The sequence below is a fragment of the Zootoca vivipara genome, chromosome 5, assembly GCF_965207765.1.
Source record: "Zootoca vivipara chromosome 5, rZooViv2.hap1.1, whole genome shotgun sequence".
NCBI classification, from domain to species: domain Eukaryota; kingdom Metazoa; phylum Chordata; class Lepidosauria; order Squamata; family Lacertidae; genus Zootoca; species Zootoca vivipara.
The window spans coordinates 49,860,416-49,881,330 of record NC_142588.1 but is presented as its reverse complement, the minus strand read 5'-3'; the positions used below and the strand labels follow the sequence as shown (position 1 = coordinate 49,881,330).

At 40.9% G+C, this 20,915-nt stretch overlaps 1 protein-coding gene across 1 annotated transcript; it reads right to left on the bottom strand.

Moving 5' to 3' along the window:
- Window positions 1–1,575: 1,575 nt before the first annotated feature.
- SMNDC1 (survival motor neuron domain containing 1) lies at window positions 1,576–16,045 on the bottom strand. The gene is made up of 6 exons (XM_035133200.3): window positions 15,811–16,045; window positions 12,146–12,265; window positions 9,532–9,674; window positions 7,367–7,528; window positions 5,911–6,064; window positions 1,576–3,798 (listed from the first exon to the last, which is right to left on the bottom strand). Exons 2-6 carry the CDS (start codon window positions 12,263–12,265, stop codon window positions 3,661–3,663), a joined length of 717 nt encoding a protein of 238 aa, XP_034989091.1. The 5' UTR covers window positions 15,811–16,045; the 3' UTR covers window positions 1,576–3,660.
- Between the last annotated feature and the right edge of the window lie 4,870 nt (window positions 16,046–20,915).

The following is a 20,915-nucleotide window of genomic DNA, read 5'->3' as shown; positions in this document are numbered from 1 at the left end:
TTGTTTTAAAATCACAACAGCTAGCATAAGAAAAAAGTGCATTTTTTCATCAATCACTGTTGTGCTACGTAGCTCTTGGATTTTAAACTGTCACATTCTTGCGGTATATAAACAATCCTGCTACTGATCTTCAAGCCTAGCCATCACAGAATGCAAAGGAAATTGTAATTCTAGCACATTTGCAAATCTCAAAATGTTTTCCTAAACTTAGTCTTCTGCAGCTTCTAACTATTACTTTGCTATTTTAAAAGAAAAGAGTTACTGCAGTGTAATCTTGCATAGGATTTATGTTTGCAACTATTATATTCTAATGTAAAATGACTACAATACAGGTCTTTAAACTCAGTAAGTACATTTTATCTTCAATCACATTAACTAGTGTCTGATGCACAAATTAGGTTTGTGCCATTATAATTTTTCCCAGCTGTTAAAAAAAATACCAGCAAATCTGTTTCAACCTCTACTGAATTATGGGTTTCCTTTGTAATTTGTGTATTAAAGGGGGGAAATGTACAGTGCTATGTTTCTATATAATGATACTGCACTGGTCTAGGAATGCAATTCCGTGTTTAAACAGATATGTATCCTCTTGACAAATATTTTTATGTGCAAGTTTATTTTTAAGATTTCTGTTTTCACTACTTTTGCTTCCTCTGAGGTTTCCTGAACTTTGGTGCAGTTACTCTAATGGTGCTGTAGCCAACTGCTACTTGAGGAACTGACTGATAAAACCCCCCAACCAATCCATGATTGGTGCTTAGATTGAACAGCGCCAATCGTCAAAACAATACTGAAGCAGCATTATCTATAATGGTGCAGGGGTGGTGCTGACAAAGATGTTACATTTTCCATCATTGTAAACATTCTTTTGTTTGTGGGCATCTATATAAACTTGTTTAAAATATACAAATAAATTTTATGAAATTTTATTTCTAGTAAGATTTGTTGCCCTTTTCTCTTCCCATATCGCTAATGAAAAAAAATTAATACTAGTTCAGTTGTCAAACTGCTGCAACAGCATAGCTCCATCTACGTAGATTAGAGGCTTACCTAGTCTACTGAAAATTGCAGCCCAGTTTTCCATACAAGTGCACAAATCTCCTACAGTAAGTATAAATAACAGTAGGCTCTGTTGCACTGGCCTTCATCTTTACCTGCTTTGAAAGGAAGTTAAATGCTTTCCCATAGGAAAGTTAGCTATTCAGTCACAACAAACAACAGAATCAAGATATTAATCCTGGCAGTTTCTAATCTCAGGACCCCGACATTCAGAATTTGAATGATCAGCTTCAAGGACAACTGAAGATCCTGCCTCAATATGCATGTCTTCCTAACAGGTAAATTGTCACCAATTGCATAAGCCGCAGTACTGCTAGATAAAAATTAAGATACCTCTATAGTCCAATTTGACCAAGGAACATCTCTTTAGAAGGAAAAAAAGAACCTTAGTAGTCTGTGGACTTCACAAGTGTTATTTCAGAAGTGTTGTAACTCCTACAATTTTGACCATATTACGTAACTTCATACCAGATTTATTTATTTTTCACATTTTTAGATTCTTCGGAACAAAGCCAAGAGGTTTTGAATACTTTATTTTAATAAAAGTTAAACATACAAAACTGAAATTAACACAGTCATAAAAATTACCTCCTCTTTTGTTAACAAGAAGAACCCCTCTCTATGGATGGATTCTAAGCTACTAGATATGGATTTTAGGCTCAAGTAAACTGACAGACATTTACACTAATCAGTGCATCAACAAATGCTGATGGTTCCTGATCTTATTTAATTCAGAAAACATTACAAAAGGGAACTACAGCAACATAATATACATGGGGAATGGAGTTCAGATTAATGAGCAAGAATTACTCTTGTACGAGAAATAACTAAATCCAGTCTTGTTCATTAACTTAACACCATATTTTACAAAAATAATTATCTACACTGTATACAGGGCTATACGTTAACTTTTTGTGTCAGACACATTTCAAGATTGAGAGAGACTATAACCCTAAGCAATACATATGGCAAAGGGAAGCAATTGCATCCACAAGATACAAATAGGCCTGGACTTTTACACATGGTTTCCCAAATAAAATCAAGGAGGGCCAGCAATACTAACGCAAGTTAAACCTTGTAAGAGGAACCTCCTGTTGCGTTTAAAACAGCTGGATAAGCACGGGGGGGGGGGGGAATTCAGCACAATGCAGGTGACTTGCCATATTATTTATCAACATAAACACACTGAGTAATTCTCAAGAGGAATAACTATTTCTATATGTAACATTTGACTCTTTGAACACTTAAAAGTGATAATCAAACCTGCAAAGTGACTGAATACATCTTACGAAGCCTATAGGTAGGTCCTCAAGACCTATAAATCAAAATGTTCTGCTCCTGACAATAAATGTGCTTACCTGCTTGGCTCTAGCAAGTGCTTTTTTTCTGGTGAGAAACTTCACCTTCCTGAGCTTGGAGAAGATGGTGGAATCTTCAAGACTTTTGATAATACCCAACTGAGTTAAAGCAGACTCCCTGATTTGGGTAACTTGATTTCAGTGGGTTTGCTCCAAGTATGAGTTGGATATCACCTCTTGTGCTGAATTCAGAGATTCCCCTAGCTTTTCTCCATACTCCAGAGAGGGGAAGAGAAATCTACATCAATTTAGGATGAGCCTTGGAGAGAAGCAAGACGTCCTGCTGCTTTCGAAACTCAGTGCAAGATCTGGGAGTTCCCTCCACCACCCTCCCAACACTGCAGAGATTTTGGAAAGTGGGAAAACAGCAGTGTATCTTCCTGCTTTTCAGGGACTTTCGGAGGCTCACTGTGACAGAGACAAGCCCCTGGTTCCGCCACTATCCAGCCTGGGCTAGGGAAAAATGACAGGGACATGCCCCTGAAGTCACACTAAGGTTTCAGAGCATCTCAGACTTTATGTCAAAGGTCAAACCCCTCCTCAGGTGAGTCAATCATGAGCACAAATTTTGCTTACCAAGACCAGTCAAGCTTTGTGGAAACCCTCATTTGCTCATGAAGATGGCTTTTGTCAACACTTCCAGCACAATGCATTCAACCTGTAATCTTAAAATTTGAACTGCACTGTTTCTGGATTATGAATCATTAACTGGAGATTAGATGGCCCAGATTCATTACAAGCCAAGGAAGCAGATGCATATTGTGATCAACTAACAATTGACTTTCAAAATAGAATAAAATCCAGAGAAAGTCGTCATAATTGTACTAGTTCTGCAGGAGTTACAGTGCTTAACAGCTATCCTGCAATAAGATGGCAGGCCTGTAAGCACATAAGAGGGAGCAAGAAAGCTGGGATAACTATTTTATTTCACAACCATTTGTTTGATGTCATTCCCAACTAATGCTACAGGGATGGACACTTGAGAAATCAGACACTTCAGGATACTGCAAAGGGCATTTCTTCAACAGTCTGACTTGTACACTTTTATGCAATTTACATCTTTTAAGAGCAAAGGGGTCATCTGAACAGCTATTACCTTGCTTAAGGCTTGTACCAGCATAAGCCAACTGATGTCAACAACCATGTTCACTATGCGCCAATAGTTTACTTTTAGAAAAATAGAACAATAAAAAGGTAAATGTAAAGCCCTGCAGAAGTGATGTTAAGTCATTTTCTCCCTCAATTACTGGGGCATCAAATGTCTGACATTGTACTTGGATGTATCTTGGTACTGTGTCATAGGCTTGTCTGCAATTCCACATGTTCCAACTCCAACCTTCCCTGTTACGCTCTCAGGAGAAGCAAAGATGCTTCGCTTTACCTGTGGAACAAATTAAAAGCACCAATTGTAACATTTTCAAATTTCAACAAGTCAGCAAAGGAGTGCTAATATCAAATGTTCACTTGCATCATTCAAAAAGCAAAATAAAACCAAATTTTATTGATCATTAAACAGTAACTTTTAACAAAAAAGCTGTAATTGAAAATGAAGCACTTCTGCTCTGTTCATGGCACTCAGCAAGTCATATTTTCTCCCAGTGAACCACTACAGTTCTATAAGGGTCCTTTCGATGCACAAAGAAGGGCTAAAGGAAAACAAAATCTTTTTTGCCCCTATAGCTACAAACTTCAAAAAGTGTTACCAGCCTCAGTTTGCTGAAGTCTCTTCTGCATGCTCTGTTAAGGGTAGCTTTACAATGTGGCTGCTTATTAATGAACTTTACAGGCATGAACTTTACAGTGCTGCTATTGGAACGCTTGTTATCTGTTGTTCAAACACAAAGAATTATACTCAAACTTTGCTACAGAAATGGCTGATTCAAATATCCAAACAGCCGGAGTTTGCTCATGTCCTTACATGTTTGTGCTTTACTGGTCACCAGCACCCATTCTGGGCAAAAACCATAGGAGGGAGAGTCATCAGACAAATCAGATATCCCTTTATCTGGCTTTTGCTTATTGGCTGTAGCAGTCTCAGGCAGAAAGCATGTATTAGAAATGTTTCCATAGGAAATAATGGAAATCATCTGCTTGTTATGCAAATGCTTGCCTAGCAAACAATTTCCTGGAAACGCATTGTGCTCGGAAACTGGAACCTGAATGCATATCCATTAGTTTATCCCACCTTATTTGCAGGGACTCAAATTAAGTGTAGTGATATTTAACAATACAGTGGTACCTTGGTTTATGAACACAATTGGTTCCGGAAGTCTGTTCATAAACTGAAGCGTTCATAAACTGAAGCGAACTTTCCCATTGAAAGTAATGGAAAAGTGGATTAATCTGTTCCAGACAGTCCGCGGAGTACTTAAACTGAAGCGTTCATAAACTGAAGCGAACTTTCCCATTGAAAGTAATGGAAAGTGGATTAATCCGTTCCAGACGGGTCCGCGGAGTACTTAAACTGAAGCGTTCATAAACTGAAGCATGGGTGTAATTGGTTCCGGAAGTCTGTTCATAAACTGAAGCGTTCATAAACTGAAGCGAACTTTCCCATTGAAAGTAATGGAAAATGAATTTATCCGTTCCAGATGGGTCTGCGCCGTTCATAAACTGAAAATTCATAAACCGAGGTGTTCATAAACCAAGGTTCCACTGTACAGTGGTACCTCGGGTTACAAACACCTCGGGTTACAAACACTTTGGGTTACAGACTCCGTTAACCCTGAAGTAGTACCTCGGGTTAAGATCTTTACCTCAAGATGGGAACAGAAATCACACGCTGGCGGCGCAGCGGCAGCTGGAGGCCCCATTAGCTAAAGTGGTACCTCAGGTTAAGAACGGTTTCAGGCACAGCATACAAATCAATATGGCTAACCTGATCCAAAACACCCACCCACCCACCCCACTCAAACACGAAACAAAGACCACCATAGCCAATCACAAATGAACAATCATACCCTAGGCCAACTCTAACATCTCTCACCACCAAAGGAACACAAGCGAACAGCAGAGAACCTGCACAAGTGATGCTGACAAAACCCCCCACATACATTAAGTAAAATAGAAACATCGTCACCCGACCCCACCCCCACCCATCTTTCCCCAATCTACCTCTTTTCCCCTTTTCTTCCCAATGTCTCAACAAATGAAACTGATTTGTAAAAATGTTATCAGAGACATTGCACATACTTTTGTAAATCAAGAAAATCTTTAATAATACTGTAATAATAATAAAAATAATAAAAGAACGGTTTCAGGTTAAGAACGGACCTCCGGAATGAATTAAGTTCGCAACCAGAGGTACCACTGTAAGTTAGGAATATTATAAACAGATCTCTCCCATGGTATATTCCAGAAACAAACAGCTTTGCCCATAATATTCTTTTGTCTTTGTTTGGGGGATTACTCCTGTGCTGCCATACATTTAACACTGCTCCTCTTCAGCAAGACACCTCTATCAGCAAGCTACTAATGCACAGCATATACAAACCTGGCCTTTTTTGTTTTTTGAATAAGCTCTGTTGTTGAACTGCTGCCATTTGACTTTCTGGTCCTCTCGCTCTTGCTCTAGTTCTTTGATTCGCTGGGCCTTTTTCAAAGCTTTCTTCTTTTTATATTCTCGTTGCTGAGCAATCATTTCTTTTCTAAAATGAGAAATGGCACTGCAGGTTACTTATGTACCTCAGTTTCCTCTTCAGAAAGTCTAAGGGCAGTAATGTGTCATGGCAAGGTGGTTGCTATACAATCAGGGCAAATTTTCACAAAACATCAAACATGAAGAGATTAAGCCGAGGTGGTTAATTCTGAGTTATCAATACTGCCTTACATCCACATCTTTACCCACCAGAACTGCCTTCTTTTTACAACACTGGCAGTTCAGCCACAGTATACAGCAATGGTTTTGTATGGGCATTACATCTACATTGCAACCAACTGGAAGCCCCACATCACCTTTGCTTTAACTTCACTTTTGTTCTCAGAACATGTAGATAAAAGCAAGGATACACTGATTAAGAGAGTCTCACCTTGGGCTAGGTGAATGTAAAGATAAACTCTCAGTACAATGGGGCTTCAGCTGTCCAGGCCCATTTCATTCTCCAGCTGTAGAAAGTGCTGTCATTCCTTCTGTAAAGCAATCTATGCATTGCAAGTTTCAATAAAGCACAGCAATCCTACTTTCATGCACTACTACGAATAGCGGCTCTCTTTCAGAAATCAGTTGAAACTAGCTAATGCCTTGCTAAACACAGAGCTCAGAATTTGTCCCAGGGGAAATATACTACTACACAGGCATGGAGTTTTGGAGTTCATGAGACTAACCAATTCAGCACAATAAGCATTAAAGTTAGTAGCACAAACCGTAACACCTTCATCATAATCTCAATCCAATCTATGTATATGTTCACAGTAGGGCTTGAGGATAATTTAAGAACTGCATTTTTAAGAACTAACCTAATTCACTCCATATATTCCAATCCAAATTTAAATACATATTTTCGTTTGGATTTTTTTTTAAATCACAGATTAATGTGAAATTGGAAGGGACCTATGAACAAACACAAACAAAAATGTCACAGAACAGAAACAGACCCATTTGTCCACCCCTAGTTCTTAGTACCAGTTCAGTCCTAAGATGGCAAAGACTGTTCTGGACTTTACAAGTTTCCCTGGGTTGGACCTCTAAAATTGGGGCAGCCAAGCCCATATCCTAAGGCATTATTTAATTGGGGGGGGGAATAGACAATGTGCATTACCTCTTTCCCAAATCTAGGGTAACTACGCAGAGTACGGTTTAATAACATCTAGAGATAGTGTTGACTTCTATGACTTTTTTTGCTGTAAAAATCACCTTTGGGAAGAGATTATTCATCAGCAAAGTAGCCTTACAGCTTTTCTTATTGCTATATGACATACTGAGCAAACTGAAAACTGTTTCAGCCACTTACTTGGACATGGGTTTGTTGCCACTGTCTTCCTTTGCTTTCCTTCCCTCTTCCACAGGTTTCAGATTGAGCAGGGGTGTGACTTCAGCATTGCCATATCCCGAAAAGGTGACTGCAGCTGTGCCATTCTCTTCATCTATCTCTTCAATTTCAGCTTCATAACACCTGTAAAGATATCATGGCTGTAAGCATGTGAGTAATGGTTTACAACTCAACCCTACAAAACTTGTATTTGCAGTGATTAATATTAGTATTAAATTTCAGGACATTCCTGCTTCATTTTGGATTGGCATTTCAAGTCAAACACTGAAAACATAAATTCTGTTCAGTTCAAGAATTGTCTGGTGCCTGGCACACAAACTAGTTACAATCCAAAAGTCCAAGAGCTCGTTAAGTCAAGCAGTTTGAAATAAACTTCGGTTCTGAATCTTCTGTTACCACATACAGTGGTACCTCTACTTACGAATTTAATGCGTTCCGAACGCACATTTGTAAGTCGAAAAAAATTGTAACTCAAATCCCATAGGAATGCATTGGGAGAAAAAATTCATAAGTAGAAGCAACCCTATCTAAAAATTTGTAAGTAGAAAAAATCCTATCTAAACCACATAGAATCATAGAATCGTAGAGTTGGAAGAGACCACAAGGGCTATCCAGTCCAACCCTCTGCCGAGCAGGAAACACATCCAAGATGGCAGACGGAGCTCCATTCGTAAGTAGAAACATTCGTAAGTAGAGTTATTTGTAAGTAGAGGTACCACTGTATATATTTTCACCTTCACACATTTAACCTGATTTTTGTTTGATTTTGTGAGAACTAATTTGTTTAATAGAATCTGGAGAATTTGTGTTTGGCTGTTTTATCATTTGTACTGATTTTCAGCACCACAAGAGGCATTCAGCCACAATACCCACGTATTTAGAAGTTCTATGGGACTTACTTCTGAGGAGATATGTATGCATAGGATTACAATGTGAGATTGTAATTTGACAGAGGTTTCACTGCCCTCATATAATCTCCCTCTCTGAAAGCAGTGAATTACTAACGTAAGAAGATGGATTAAAAAAAGCATCAAGTAATGTAGGGTTTGTGATAGTAACTTAAATGAAGATAATCAAGGTAATTATCTATTTTTCTCAATCACATCACCTGATACTCAAAAGCAGTACATGCTTAAGTAAACTAAGTGGAATGTCTGAGTCAAGGCATCTCAGGGGCCTAAATGGAGAAGCGGAAGGCCATGGCAAGAAACACCCAAACCTTGCAAAAAACCACCCCTGATGGTTAAAAAATATCTCTATCAGCAGCAGGTAGGTCAAAGGCAACAGGACCAGGAGGAAATGTGTTGGTTCACACATTCACTTTCTGCTGTCAGCAAATGATACCAAACAGAATGACTCTGATGGGTTTACTGCTGCATCCCACTCCAGCAAAGACCAAGGTAAATTGAATTTCTCCTGGTGGAGGACCATCACTGATTCACTTTGGAAATGTGCAAAAGGATACACCCTAGTGGCACATCACTATTTGTGAAGGGAGCTCTAAAAGTCTTTTTTCAACCCTCTGAAAATATTTGCCTGTGGATAGTTTTGGAAAGGATGTTAAATATCCTGCTTTATATTCCCTTACAACAACCACGGATCCTCCCAACAGCAGCAGCCTTCTACATGTACACAATTGTGAGCAAGGACCTCTGCTTTCTCTAAGCCCATTCCCGCCACCGCTTCAAAGATTAAGGGGGAGAAAGCAGTGGAAAAGTTTGCTGCCCTATACTTCTTTCCCTACTGCCACCTCAATGGTTCCCAAGTATCCTAATACAATCTCAACTGAGCTCCAAGTTTTGAAGTAAATGACATTCCTATTAATGTTTTCAGATTAGTGATGAAATGTATACGCAACAGATTTCAGTTACTGCACACCGGATTTTTCGAAGGTGGCAAATTTTTAAAGATATTAGAAACCATATTATATTCTACAACGGTCTAGTCAAATTAAACAGTTAAAACAATCAACCTAGCTCTAAAGTTTAATATATTTTGTATTTGAAAAATACAAGATCCAATCAATGATTTTTACTGAAGAGGGGAGTATAAACCAAAGGGAAGTATCTTACCATGGAACTGTATTATTTCATGTTACTGTTACAGAAGTTTGTTTCTACACTTACTGTCCATCTTCACTCCATATTGCCATACATCTGTCTCCAACGTTCCATGTGTGACTTGGAGGAGCAGAAGCAGAACTGTCAGAACTTGCAAGTGTTTCTGAAGGTTGTGTTGAAAGAAGGTCTTTGGTTAATTCTATAACTTCCTGGGGGTGGAAAAGAATAAGTCGTCAAACATAGTTTAAGTAGTCTCACCCCTGCCCATACATGAAGACTATTTACCAACTATGGTATTGCTGGCAAATGGTAGCAGACTGAACAACACATGAAATCTGTTTGCATAATTTACAAAAGGTTTTTCTATAAGCTTTGGGAATCTGTCTGGTTTCTTAGCAAGTATCTCATACTACTCCCATAGCTCATCCTAATTTTAACATTGGCGGAGGGCAGCAGGGAAATTTCTCGTCTTCATTTTCCTCTTTGCATTACAAATGATTATTATATTTAATGGAACAGTAAAAAGTAGACTGCAGAAAATGGCACACAACTACAGAATGGAGTTTTCAGCTCTCCTTCCAGTGATAAAGCAAGGATTACTGAGCCTTTTAAAAAAGAAAATTATTGTGCAATGAATGCACTGGGTAGTGGAAGAAAGAGGTTTTTCAGCAGGTCAGTTTTCTTGTTTGAATACTGAAAAACTGTACTTATGTGAGAATAGCCAGATACCAAGAATGAACACATAAAGAGAATACTTTTCTTTATAAAATACATATGAGCAAGGGCTCAGGAGTTTCCTGCATATGTTTTTTGCTATTTAGAGATCATAAATAAAACTATTAATAGACTATAGCTATAGGTAATAAATTACATGTATTTTAGATTTTTAAGTCTACTGGATTGTATCCAATACTGTTGTCCTACTTGTGCAACAGAACTTCTCTTTCCTTTCCTTCCCCTTGTACCCACTCAAAATCTGTTCCAGAAGGTTGGGGTAGCCTTTGAAGCAGACTTTGGGGGCATGCAGGGAGAGGAGAGGAAGGTAAAACCCATAACACATTGTTGTCAAACTAATCTCCCTCATCTACTTTTTCCTTCCTTCTGCTTCTGCTTCCCTTGCTCTTTTTCTCTTGTCCCTTTAATTTGTAACCATGGGGCAGGGCCTGTGCATCATTTCATTTAGGCAGTGAGCCTGCCACCACCATTGAACTTTTGACTGAGATGAGCTTCTCTGAGAGAGCGTATCTGCCTGAAAGGTGGAATAAAAATAGAACAAATTTTAACAAGAAAAGGAATAATTTAATACATATGCACCTTTCATATCTGATGTGATTAAGACTTGTCTTTTGTCCTCAGATATTGGCAGCTGAACAATAAGCTTGTAAAAGGCTGCTCTTACATGTAGAAATGGCAAAGAAAACATGAATGAACAAACAGACCATATGACAAATTCATTTGCAAAATACAGTCTAAGAGGAACAAAGAGCTAGAACCACTGATGACTGTTTAGTGCTTGCAAGGCACACCTGAATCAGATTCTAAAGATAACAGCACACATAATAGTGCATTATCTAGTATTCTAAATTTGTTTCCTAAAAGACTCTAGTTTACCATGTTTTTCAAAAAGCAAAACTCAAATGAACACACAGATTAACATTCACTCCAGGACAGTGCTTTTCAATTTGTGGTAATCATTCCACCTGCCTTAATGTGAAAGATTACAAGTAAAAAAAGGCATTTAGAGATCAGTGTTAAAGTACCAGTACTAAAAGACTCTGCATACAGCACTTAGCAATATATAAAAGTATGAGGTTGTATTGATTAATCAGCTACATTAATCCATTAAAACTTCTTAGCAACTAAAAAGGTGCCCCAGTTGACTGAGCAGAAGGTTTTTAAAATATACGTATTTTCGGCACACAAGCACTCATAAAAATTGTGGGTGGCAAACACCATCATTTTTTTATTCACGCACAAGCAAATGCCTTTTCTGAGATAATAACTCTTACAATTCACATGTGAATCGTCTGAAAACAAAATGGCTTATTTGTTCATTTTTTTCAGGGGTCGGCAAACTTTTTCAGCAGACCCCTCATACCTTGTTTGGGGGCCGGACTATATTTTTTTCTTGGGGGGGGGAATGAATTCCTATGCCCCACAAATAACCTAGAGATGCATTTTAAATAAAAGCACACATTCTACTCACGTAAAAACACCAGGCAGGCCCCACAAATAACCCAGAGGGGCATTTTCAATAAAAGGAAACATTCTACCCATGTAAAAACACGCTGATTCCCGGACCGTCTGCAGGCCAGATTCAGAAAGCGATTGGGCCGGATCTGGCCCCTGGGGCCTTAGTTTGCCTACCCATGATTTATTTGACTTATATGCCCCCCTTCATCAAAAGATCTAAGGGCACTTTATTGCTTCAGAACTCTCATTTTTACTCAGGTGCATATTTTATGTCAATTTAATTGCCAAAAATTCATACAATTGAGATGCCTTTAATCACTTTAATGAGGTGACAGCCCTAGTTCTTTGTGAAACTTTTAAAGCCCAACATTTAGCACATCTCTTGTTAATATCACTGTAGTAAATTCTTTGCCACTGACAGTGTAGACGATGCTCTTCACTATACGTGTAAAAACATTTAAGTTACAAAGCTTTTTTTTATTCTCACCTGTAAGTCTTTTTTGAGTTTTAGTAAATCTTCATTTTCTCCATTTCCCGTCAAGGCAGCTTCAACTTGTTGGAGTTGAGCTTTATAGCTAGCTAACTGTTTTGCAAGGTCTTCCGACATCTGGAAAGGGGGAAAAGGCATTACAAAATACTGAGGGAAGTCTGTTTGAAAACAGTTGCAGAGGCAAAATACTTAATCACTAATGACTTAGTGCAGCCTTATCAATAACAGAATATTTATGTAACTTGCCTTGGTTGGAAATTCCAGCTGGTCCACAGCAGGCTTCCTAAATAATGCCAGATTACCTTGGCAGTAATCAAGTTATAAGGTAGTCTCTTTTGTATGGTTTGTTCCCTCACTTTTTACAGGACATCTCACCAATGTTGTAAACCAAACATCCACCATGTTATCCCTGTTCAGTTACTGGGTTGCATTTGGGGGGCTCTGTAAAACTTGACTTTTTAAAAAACACAATGATACTGCATAATTTCCCCATGTGTAGATAGCCTATCAAGGAACTGGCCTATCTAGCAGCAGTCCAGTAGGTTTGGATGCTTGTTATGGGCTGTAGAGACTGCTCCAGTTATTTCCTTTGCCAGGGTTCATTTCTCCTTACTAAGAATCAACTCCATCACTTTAACCCTTCTCTTTCCAAATAGCATTATCTTTATATCAATCCCAGCCCCCTGATGTTGGGGAGCAATCATCATCAGGAGTGGTGATATGGTTATATTCAGGAAATGTTGACTGGATTTTTTTTAATCTGATGCTGTAAAGCATAAGTGCAAAATCTCCAGTGTGTCCTAATTTGGCCCATGAGGCCATTTCCTCCAAGAGATGCCCACCTTATGTCCCTGCCCTATACCTTATGCCATATATTACCGGTACATATGGTGTGAGGCAGGTAAACTATGTTTTTTGCCCAAAGTAAGATTTGCAAGTACTACCAAGCTATAGTTGATTTCAAGCCACATGGGTTAATGAAATAGGGATTACTGCACTGGCAAGCACTAATTGGCAACGCTTCCAAAGCTTTCTGCCTTTGCCCATATGTTTTGATTTCAAACTGGACTGCAAATGAAAACTTTCACCTATGGTGACTGAGAGCCCCACCTACCTCTCAAAGTGGCCCACAAGGGGTGAAGAATGTCAGGATTCAATTACGGTAGATCAATTGGGGCTGGTAAAGAACTGCCCACTTGGTTACAGAATGTTACCTTGTTTTCAGAAGCCTGAAAGCAAGTTTGTTTTTACATTTATAGATTCAATCAGAACAGCAATACCTGGGTGCTGCCAAACTTTCCATGTTTGGAAGCACACAATACCGTAGGACATCTCCCAGAAGAGCTGCAGCACTGACATTACTCTCTATGTAATCTACCCCTTTTTCATCTAAACCTATCATTATAATATAACTAGTTACCAAAAATACTCTGATTAGGACCAAACAAGCTTAACATGATATGAAAGCTTTCAGGCTACACAGAATTCTTCTCTACTCCAATATTAAAAACAATAAAATATAAGGAGAGGTTGTTGTTTTGTTTTTCAATCTCAAAGAATTACTTAGGAAAGCCCTCTGCAGACTACTGTACCTTGTGTTGCGTTAGGTTCATGTTGCGTCTTTTTGGTTTGCGAACGTGGCAAACTTCCAGTTTTCGCCGTGTGCGCAGAAGCATTCTGCGCGCTCCGCACATGCGCAGAAGTGGTTTATTGCGCTCCGCGCTTGCGCAGAAGTGCCACTCTTTTTATGGACTTTTTGGGGTGCAAATGGCACCCCCGGAATGGATCGTGTCCACAACTAGAGGTACCACTGTAATTATATTAGACCCATGCTTTTTGCAGATACTTTTAGGTTTCATGGAAGCAATAGAAGCTCCCATCACAATTCAAGGGACTCAATGAATCTTTGCTTCTAGCTGACGAAATACAGTGGAACAATACAATGGACACTCGGGTTGTGAATGTGATCTGTGCGGGAGGCACATTCGCAACCTGCAGCATTCACAACCTGTGTCTGCGCGGGTCGCGATTCGGCACTGCTGTGCATGCGCAAAGTGCAATTTAGCACTTCTGCGCATGTGCTGAAACCCGGAAGTAACCCGTTCCGGTACTTCCAGGTTCGGTGCGGAGCACAACCCGAAAAGATGCAACCTGAAGCGGCTGTAACCCAAGGTATGACTGTATTTAGAAACCACTTTTCCTTCATTTCCTTGTTTATACCGTCATGTGCACACGATTTGCCCAGAATCCAAATCAGAGCTGCCTTTAGGGAGGAGAGTGGTTCCTCATGAACCAGAAACATGACTCATGTCAATAAGGAGTTGTGCCTTCAGTGTTGTGGACCCTATTCCATGGAATGCCTCCTCCACACAAGAAGGCACCAACCCTACTGAATTTCAGGTGCCTGGTGCAACCTGTTTATTGCAGGAGACCTTTGCACCTTGAATCCTTCTTAGGTGTTTACAGTTTTTTATTTATCTGTTGCTGTACACCACCCTAATGGTCCTGTTACTTAAGGGTAGCTTACAAATAGATTGAACAATCTGCACATTCACAGCTTCTCAGTTGTATTCAGTTTTCCAGAACACAGTCCTTGAGAAGTATGACTATTCAACTGTTGTGAACACAAGAGTCATTTTCAGCGTCATACTGGACAACCAAACTCCTTTACTAAATCCTTCTCTCTTAGCATTAGTTCCCATAAGGAAATTCACAGCAACACATGGATTGTGTTTATGGATCTAGCCTTGGAAAAGCCTCTTTCCTCAGTCTTTGTCAAGGTGACAGATACAAGATGGTACAGATCACAGAGTGGGTGAGGCATGGAGCAGAGCTGGGGTGGAACTCTTGAGCATCACACTAGTGCTCAATTTGGAAATATAAAAACTGAAAGTAATCCAAACACAGATCCTTTGTTAAGACACAAGAACTATCCTAGTCCTTTCAACACCGGGTGTGAAGTTTAGAAAACACTATCTGTACAGAATTAGCAAAAGCCAAATTTGGTAGTTTGACCTACAGGTAGGAATAGCTGGAATAGCACGTGACCTGACGTACTATTTTTCTGGGGGTGGAAAGTGTGGAAAGCAAATTCTGCATACCAACACCATCCTGTGGACAATACACTCTTTATAGTCACATTACACAGGATACAACTCGCCACAAAAGGACATGACTCCAATTAAAAGGACATACGCCGAAAAAAGCCCGCAAAAGCGGTGCCATTAAAACCCAGCCGTCCTGCTACAAAGGAGCGGAGGTTTCGGGACAGAACGGAAGAGCCGAGACAGACCTCCCGTAAAACAAAACAAAACAGTATAATCCTTGGAACACAGAAGGCGGCGAATCTTGTAAGCCGACGAAACAGGCCTCCACGTGCGGGAAGCGCGCAGACAATGGCTGGCCGTAGACAAAAGTTCAGGCGGCGGAATCACGGGTGACCCGCCGGCCGGGCCGGAAGACGCGCCTGGGCCTTAGGGAGGGCGGGCCTAAAGGAGGCCCCGGAGCGAGTGAGGAAGGGGCCGAAGGCCTGGAGAACGGGAGCGCCGTGTACGGAGAGGGGAGGTCGTGATGGAGAGCCGAGGGCTGAGGAGAGCGAAAGGCCTGCCCGCCTTCGCCCCGCGAGAGGAGAGGGAAGCTGGGGGAAGGGCCGCGCTTCTCACCTTGGCCTCGCGCGCGTAGGGCCTCTCTCTGTCCCGTCAGGCCTCAGGAGAAGAGTCTGTGCTCGCGCGCGCGCGCGCACCACGCGAGATTTGCCTGCCCCCGTCTGACCCCCAACAAACGTCGCCCCCTCCCTTCTTGCTGCTTCTAGCGACGACGCAAAGAGCCCGGTCGGCGGAAATGAACGCTCGCGAGAGGGGGAAGCCGGACCTGACGAACAAGCCGGATCACATGACCACTCCGGGGGGGGGGAAGCACAAACCAAGAGGCGGATCGAAACCGATACTTCCTACTCCCAATTCCGTTTCCTTGGAATCCTCCATGTGCGGGGCGTGAGTGGCGGAAGTGCAAAGGAAACCGCTTAATAAGCGGCGTTCGGCATGTGAGAGTCAACCAAAAAACCCAATCTCGCTGTAGGGCTTATTATGTAAACTGATCGAATCTTCTAGGGGGAAATCGGAACAGAAATAATTATTTTAGCGGGGGGCTCGCTGCTTTTAACTGACTTGTTCTCCTCGCTGGTTTCTCGCAGGCATCTGGCTGGCCACTGTGAGAACAGGATGCGGGACGAGGTGGGCCATTGGCCTGACGATCCATTGGCTCATCCTTTGTTCTTACGTTATGCACCTGGGAATAAGCCCTGTGGGAACCCAGCAGAGCAAGACTCTTAATCTCAAGGTCATGGGTTTGAGCCCCACGTTGGGCAAAAGTTTCCTGCATTGCAGTGGGTTGGACTAGATGACCCTCATGTAGATGACCCTCATGGTACATTCCAACACTACAATTCTATTATTCTAAAATATAAGCCCACAGGCAGGTACAGTCTTGTTTTAATTATGCAACCAGATCAGCCTGAACAAATTTTAAAAGAAGTGAAAGGGGGCTTGGTTAAAAAAAAATGACTCTGGCAATCCCACCCACGATTGAACCCAATGGGGTTTGACTTTACGTCAAGGGTTGGCAACCTGCAGCCCACGGGCAACAAGCGGCCTACGGGTCGTTTAAAATGGCCCACGAGCTGCCCTCAAACTGAGCCACCCGCTCAGCAAGTCCCCGTGCGCTGCACTAAATCAGCGCAGAGCAGGGACTTGCTTCCGCGGTGCCAGAAATTGCGTTTGCTGAGCCGCGATACAACCCACGGAGCGATCTCCGCAGGAGTGAACCGGCCCAGGCGAGGTAAATCTTGTCGACCCTTGCTTCACGTGATTTTGGCTTTAGGTGTGATCCCTGGAATGTAACCCCCATGTAAATTGCATACTCTTTGCACACATATCCGTCATAAACACATATACTGTACATATTGTGGGACCACAATGCTAAGATTGGAGATAAGCTTCTGTCTGCTTTCACAACTTTAACTTTGAAGCATGTGTCAAAATGGCACTTGGAAAGTAACCCAGTCAGGATCTACCCTTCTGTGAGATCCAGTATCCCACGTCCGGTGGAGGCAATTTTGAGCTGGATGGACCACTGTTACTCAAAATAAGGCAATTTTCTTTTGTCATGACCCTAACACCATCCTCCAGCAGCCTCCATGCTATACACCAGAATCATCCCCCAACCCTCCATAGGGTTGGGTTTTTGTGGGGTGGGGTGGAAAATACTTTTTGGATTAGATGCCTTCTGTTTGTGGTACTTAGGATCTATTATTTATTTCTATTATTCTCAATCACAGTTTTATTTCCTAGCTCAGGTTTGTATAATGATCTTGTAAAGATAAAAATAAAAAGACAAGAAGCCCCTCATCTTTTGCCTTAATGAAAACAGTCAAAATTGCTGCTAAATAGCAATGAAACTTCATATATGGCGACATAGATATTAAGGGTGTTTTAAGATGCTAGGAGTACCTGCTGTCAGGGCTGGTTCAGCTGCAGGTCAGCATGGAGACTCGGAGATGAGCAGTAAAGTTGATTCTTTATTCAAGGAAACAGAATACAAACAGAGAAACCCATGAGCAAGACTGTCCTGGTAAAGCAGTTGCCAAAATTGACAATCTGTGCCTCCCACTTCCCCCTAAATCTCCTCCCCATCTGGCTGTTTCTCCATGAGACTTAAGCTCCGTCAGGGAGAGGCCCACTGTGCTCTCTGCTACATGCAAAGCCCTCCGTGCCCTTGGAGACAAGTGGGGTGGGTCTGAATAGAGTAGGACTGGCAGGCTCCTGAGAATCTGTTGCAGCCTCAGCCCCCACCTCCTTCCCAGCTGCCTGTCCTACATCTGCAGTGCTTTCTGCCTCTTCCTCTCTCTCACTCAAGCCTGTTGCTTGCTCAGCATCCAACCATTCTGTCCCACCTTCATCCTCTGACCTGTCTCCCATGTCTCCCTTGGCTCTGAGCCTTCCTCTTCTGAGGCTTCCTTAGGGGGTTCTCTGGCTGGAGCCTCCCACCACTCCTCCTCGTCCAGCCAGTCCCTGGACTCAACTACACAGCTGCAATTATAATGTTATAAGTGTGTTATAAAAATGTGCCACCAGATGGTGGTGTGGAGCTCAATGGCAAAATGCATATATATATATATAGAGAGAGAGAGAGAGAGCTTTTTTATCGCATTTTTTATATCTGTGTAGATCCAGTGCCTGACACCTATTGATCTGAGACTCATCACTGATCAATCAATCAATCAATCAAATCTTTATTACGGTCACCAACCAGCACAGTAAATTATTGCATTACATCATCAAAATTAATTTTTTTAAAAATAAACTAAAATAATTTATCTAAAAAGGATCGTCATTTGCTCTTTAGATAATATATAAAAAATATTTACTATACACTATAAATTAAAATGACTGCCATTAGTACTAGGAAGGAAGCGGAAGATATAATTTTAAGATAAGTACACACTTTAAGGATCATAGTCAGCTTAAAGGCAACACAAAAATTCCAAAAACAAAAACACTTTTAAATATCACTTGTGAAAAACAACTTTTGAGTTTTTACAGCAGCTCATTCTTTTCTCTCCCCTGCAAATGTCTGTGCCAATGTCTGTGCCAAGCACTAGATGGCAGCTCTGCTGCATTTGCACAAAACCTTCCCTCCCAGGTTCTTTGACTGTGCTGTGTCTATATATCTCTAATATTTTTGTTGTTGTTGTTGTTTAGTCGTTTAGTCGTGTCCGACTCTTCGTGACCCCATGGACCATAGCACGCCAGGCACTCCTGTCTTGCACTGCCTCCCGCAGTTTGGTCATAACTTTTATATGCCTGTTGTCTTTGTCCATGGAGTTTTCTTGGCAGGGATACTGGAGTGGCTTGCCAGTTCCTTCTCCAGGTGGATCACGTTTAGTCAAAACTCTCCACTATGACCTGTCCATCTTGGGTGGCCCTGCATGGCATAGCTCATAGCTTCTCTGAGTTATTCAAGCCCCTTCACCACGACAAGGCATTGATCCATGAAGGGGATCTCTAATATAACTGAATGGAAATATATCTTTCTAGGGGAAAGCAATTCATTTATGTCGACTTGGGGTGTGCTTAGCAGCTCCTTTTTTGTGTTATTACATTTCTTATTAAACTTTTTTTTTACTATATTACCCATCATCATACATACACTCAACACCAAGTATTGCAAATAAAATTAAGTTTATATGCTTTTAGGGCATATTTCAGGTTGCTCTTATGGCATCTTTAATCCCTTGAAAAACTGCCTTGGCTGCCAAGCCAGAATGTCTGGAAAGATTAAACATTCTTTGAATGAAGAAAGGTAGGCCAGTCATGCAAATAATTTAGAGGCAAATACTACCCATCATTTGGCACACACACCTTAACTGCTCCTTCCCTTCCTCATTGGCAAAGATTTGCCACTGGCCCCTTTGTCTTCTGTTCATCTCTAAAGGCAGAACCACTACTACCTGCTGTCCTTGGAGTGGAACTTGTGGCAAATGCCCTCTTAAGGCACACTGGACCAAACCCGATGCATTTGTGTTTGGTTAAACACATGGTTTTTAGTTTGGCCATACAGGCCACACCCATACCATACATGTAAATTTCATTTGTATCTCTTTAACGTTCCCCCCCCCCCCCAAGAAAAACATGGGAGCTGTTCTTTACTCCTTACAGAGCTGCAATTCCTAGCACCCTTAACGAACCTCAACAATGGTGGAGGAGTTGATGGAGCTTAAATATAAGTTTGAAATGTGTCTGGAAATTTTGCTCTTTTATGACTATTTGATCTTGCTTCCATCAAATAGAGCAGCACTACTTTCCCAAAGACAAGAAGACCGAAATGCAACATACACAGTCAGTTAGCAAATGCTTAACAAATTAAAACACTCATCCAAACATTTTCATTTTAATCCATGGGGCAATTTCACTGCAGGCCAGGGTGATCAAAAGAGACCCTTTCTGCTTTAGGCATTCATATTGCAGAGCTGGCTATGACTAATAAACGAGTTACTTCCCACAGTGCTACTGATGACCAATTTGTACAGCTAAAAGGAACAAAGCTAACACAGGTCGTGCTCGACATAAAGCAACCAAATCCCAGGCATGAGTCAGAGATTGTGCATGATATTTTACAATAAATGAAGGGAACGGGCAGAACCACTTTTCTTGTGTACATAAAGACAATGGGGCATAAGGAACAGCTTGCATTGACATTGTTCACTTTGCGGTGATGGGGTGTTTTTTTTGTTTAATTGAAATGGTTTCTATCAACTTGTGTGTGTTCTTGCATGCACCCTGTGCAAATCTATTCCTCAATAGGTAAAACATCATAATTGGAAAAGAAGAAATGTATTTATATGATAATAATATTGATAATAAAAGATCAATAGGCCAACTAATCAAGGACATGGAAATACAGGTATTTCCCATTTCTGTTGTCCAAATTTAAAGTGGCATCTAGTTTTCTGATGACCAGGATCTTGAAGTCATGAATTCTCTCAACCAAGCCAACTAGGCTGCAGTATTTTCCAGAATTACTGATTTGGTTTATTATTATTATTATTATTATTATTATTATTATTATTAGACTAAGTTTCTGTTTAATTTATATTGTTTGCATTCTCTCCTTTCCCTGTTTCTTTAGCTTATGATAAGGTTTATTGGAGACAATCACTGATATGAATTCTGGCATAATTTTTGCATGGTGTAGGCAAATGGGGGAAATG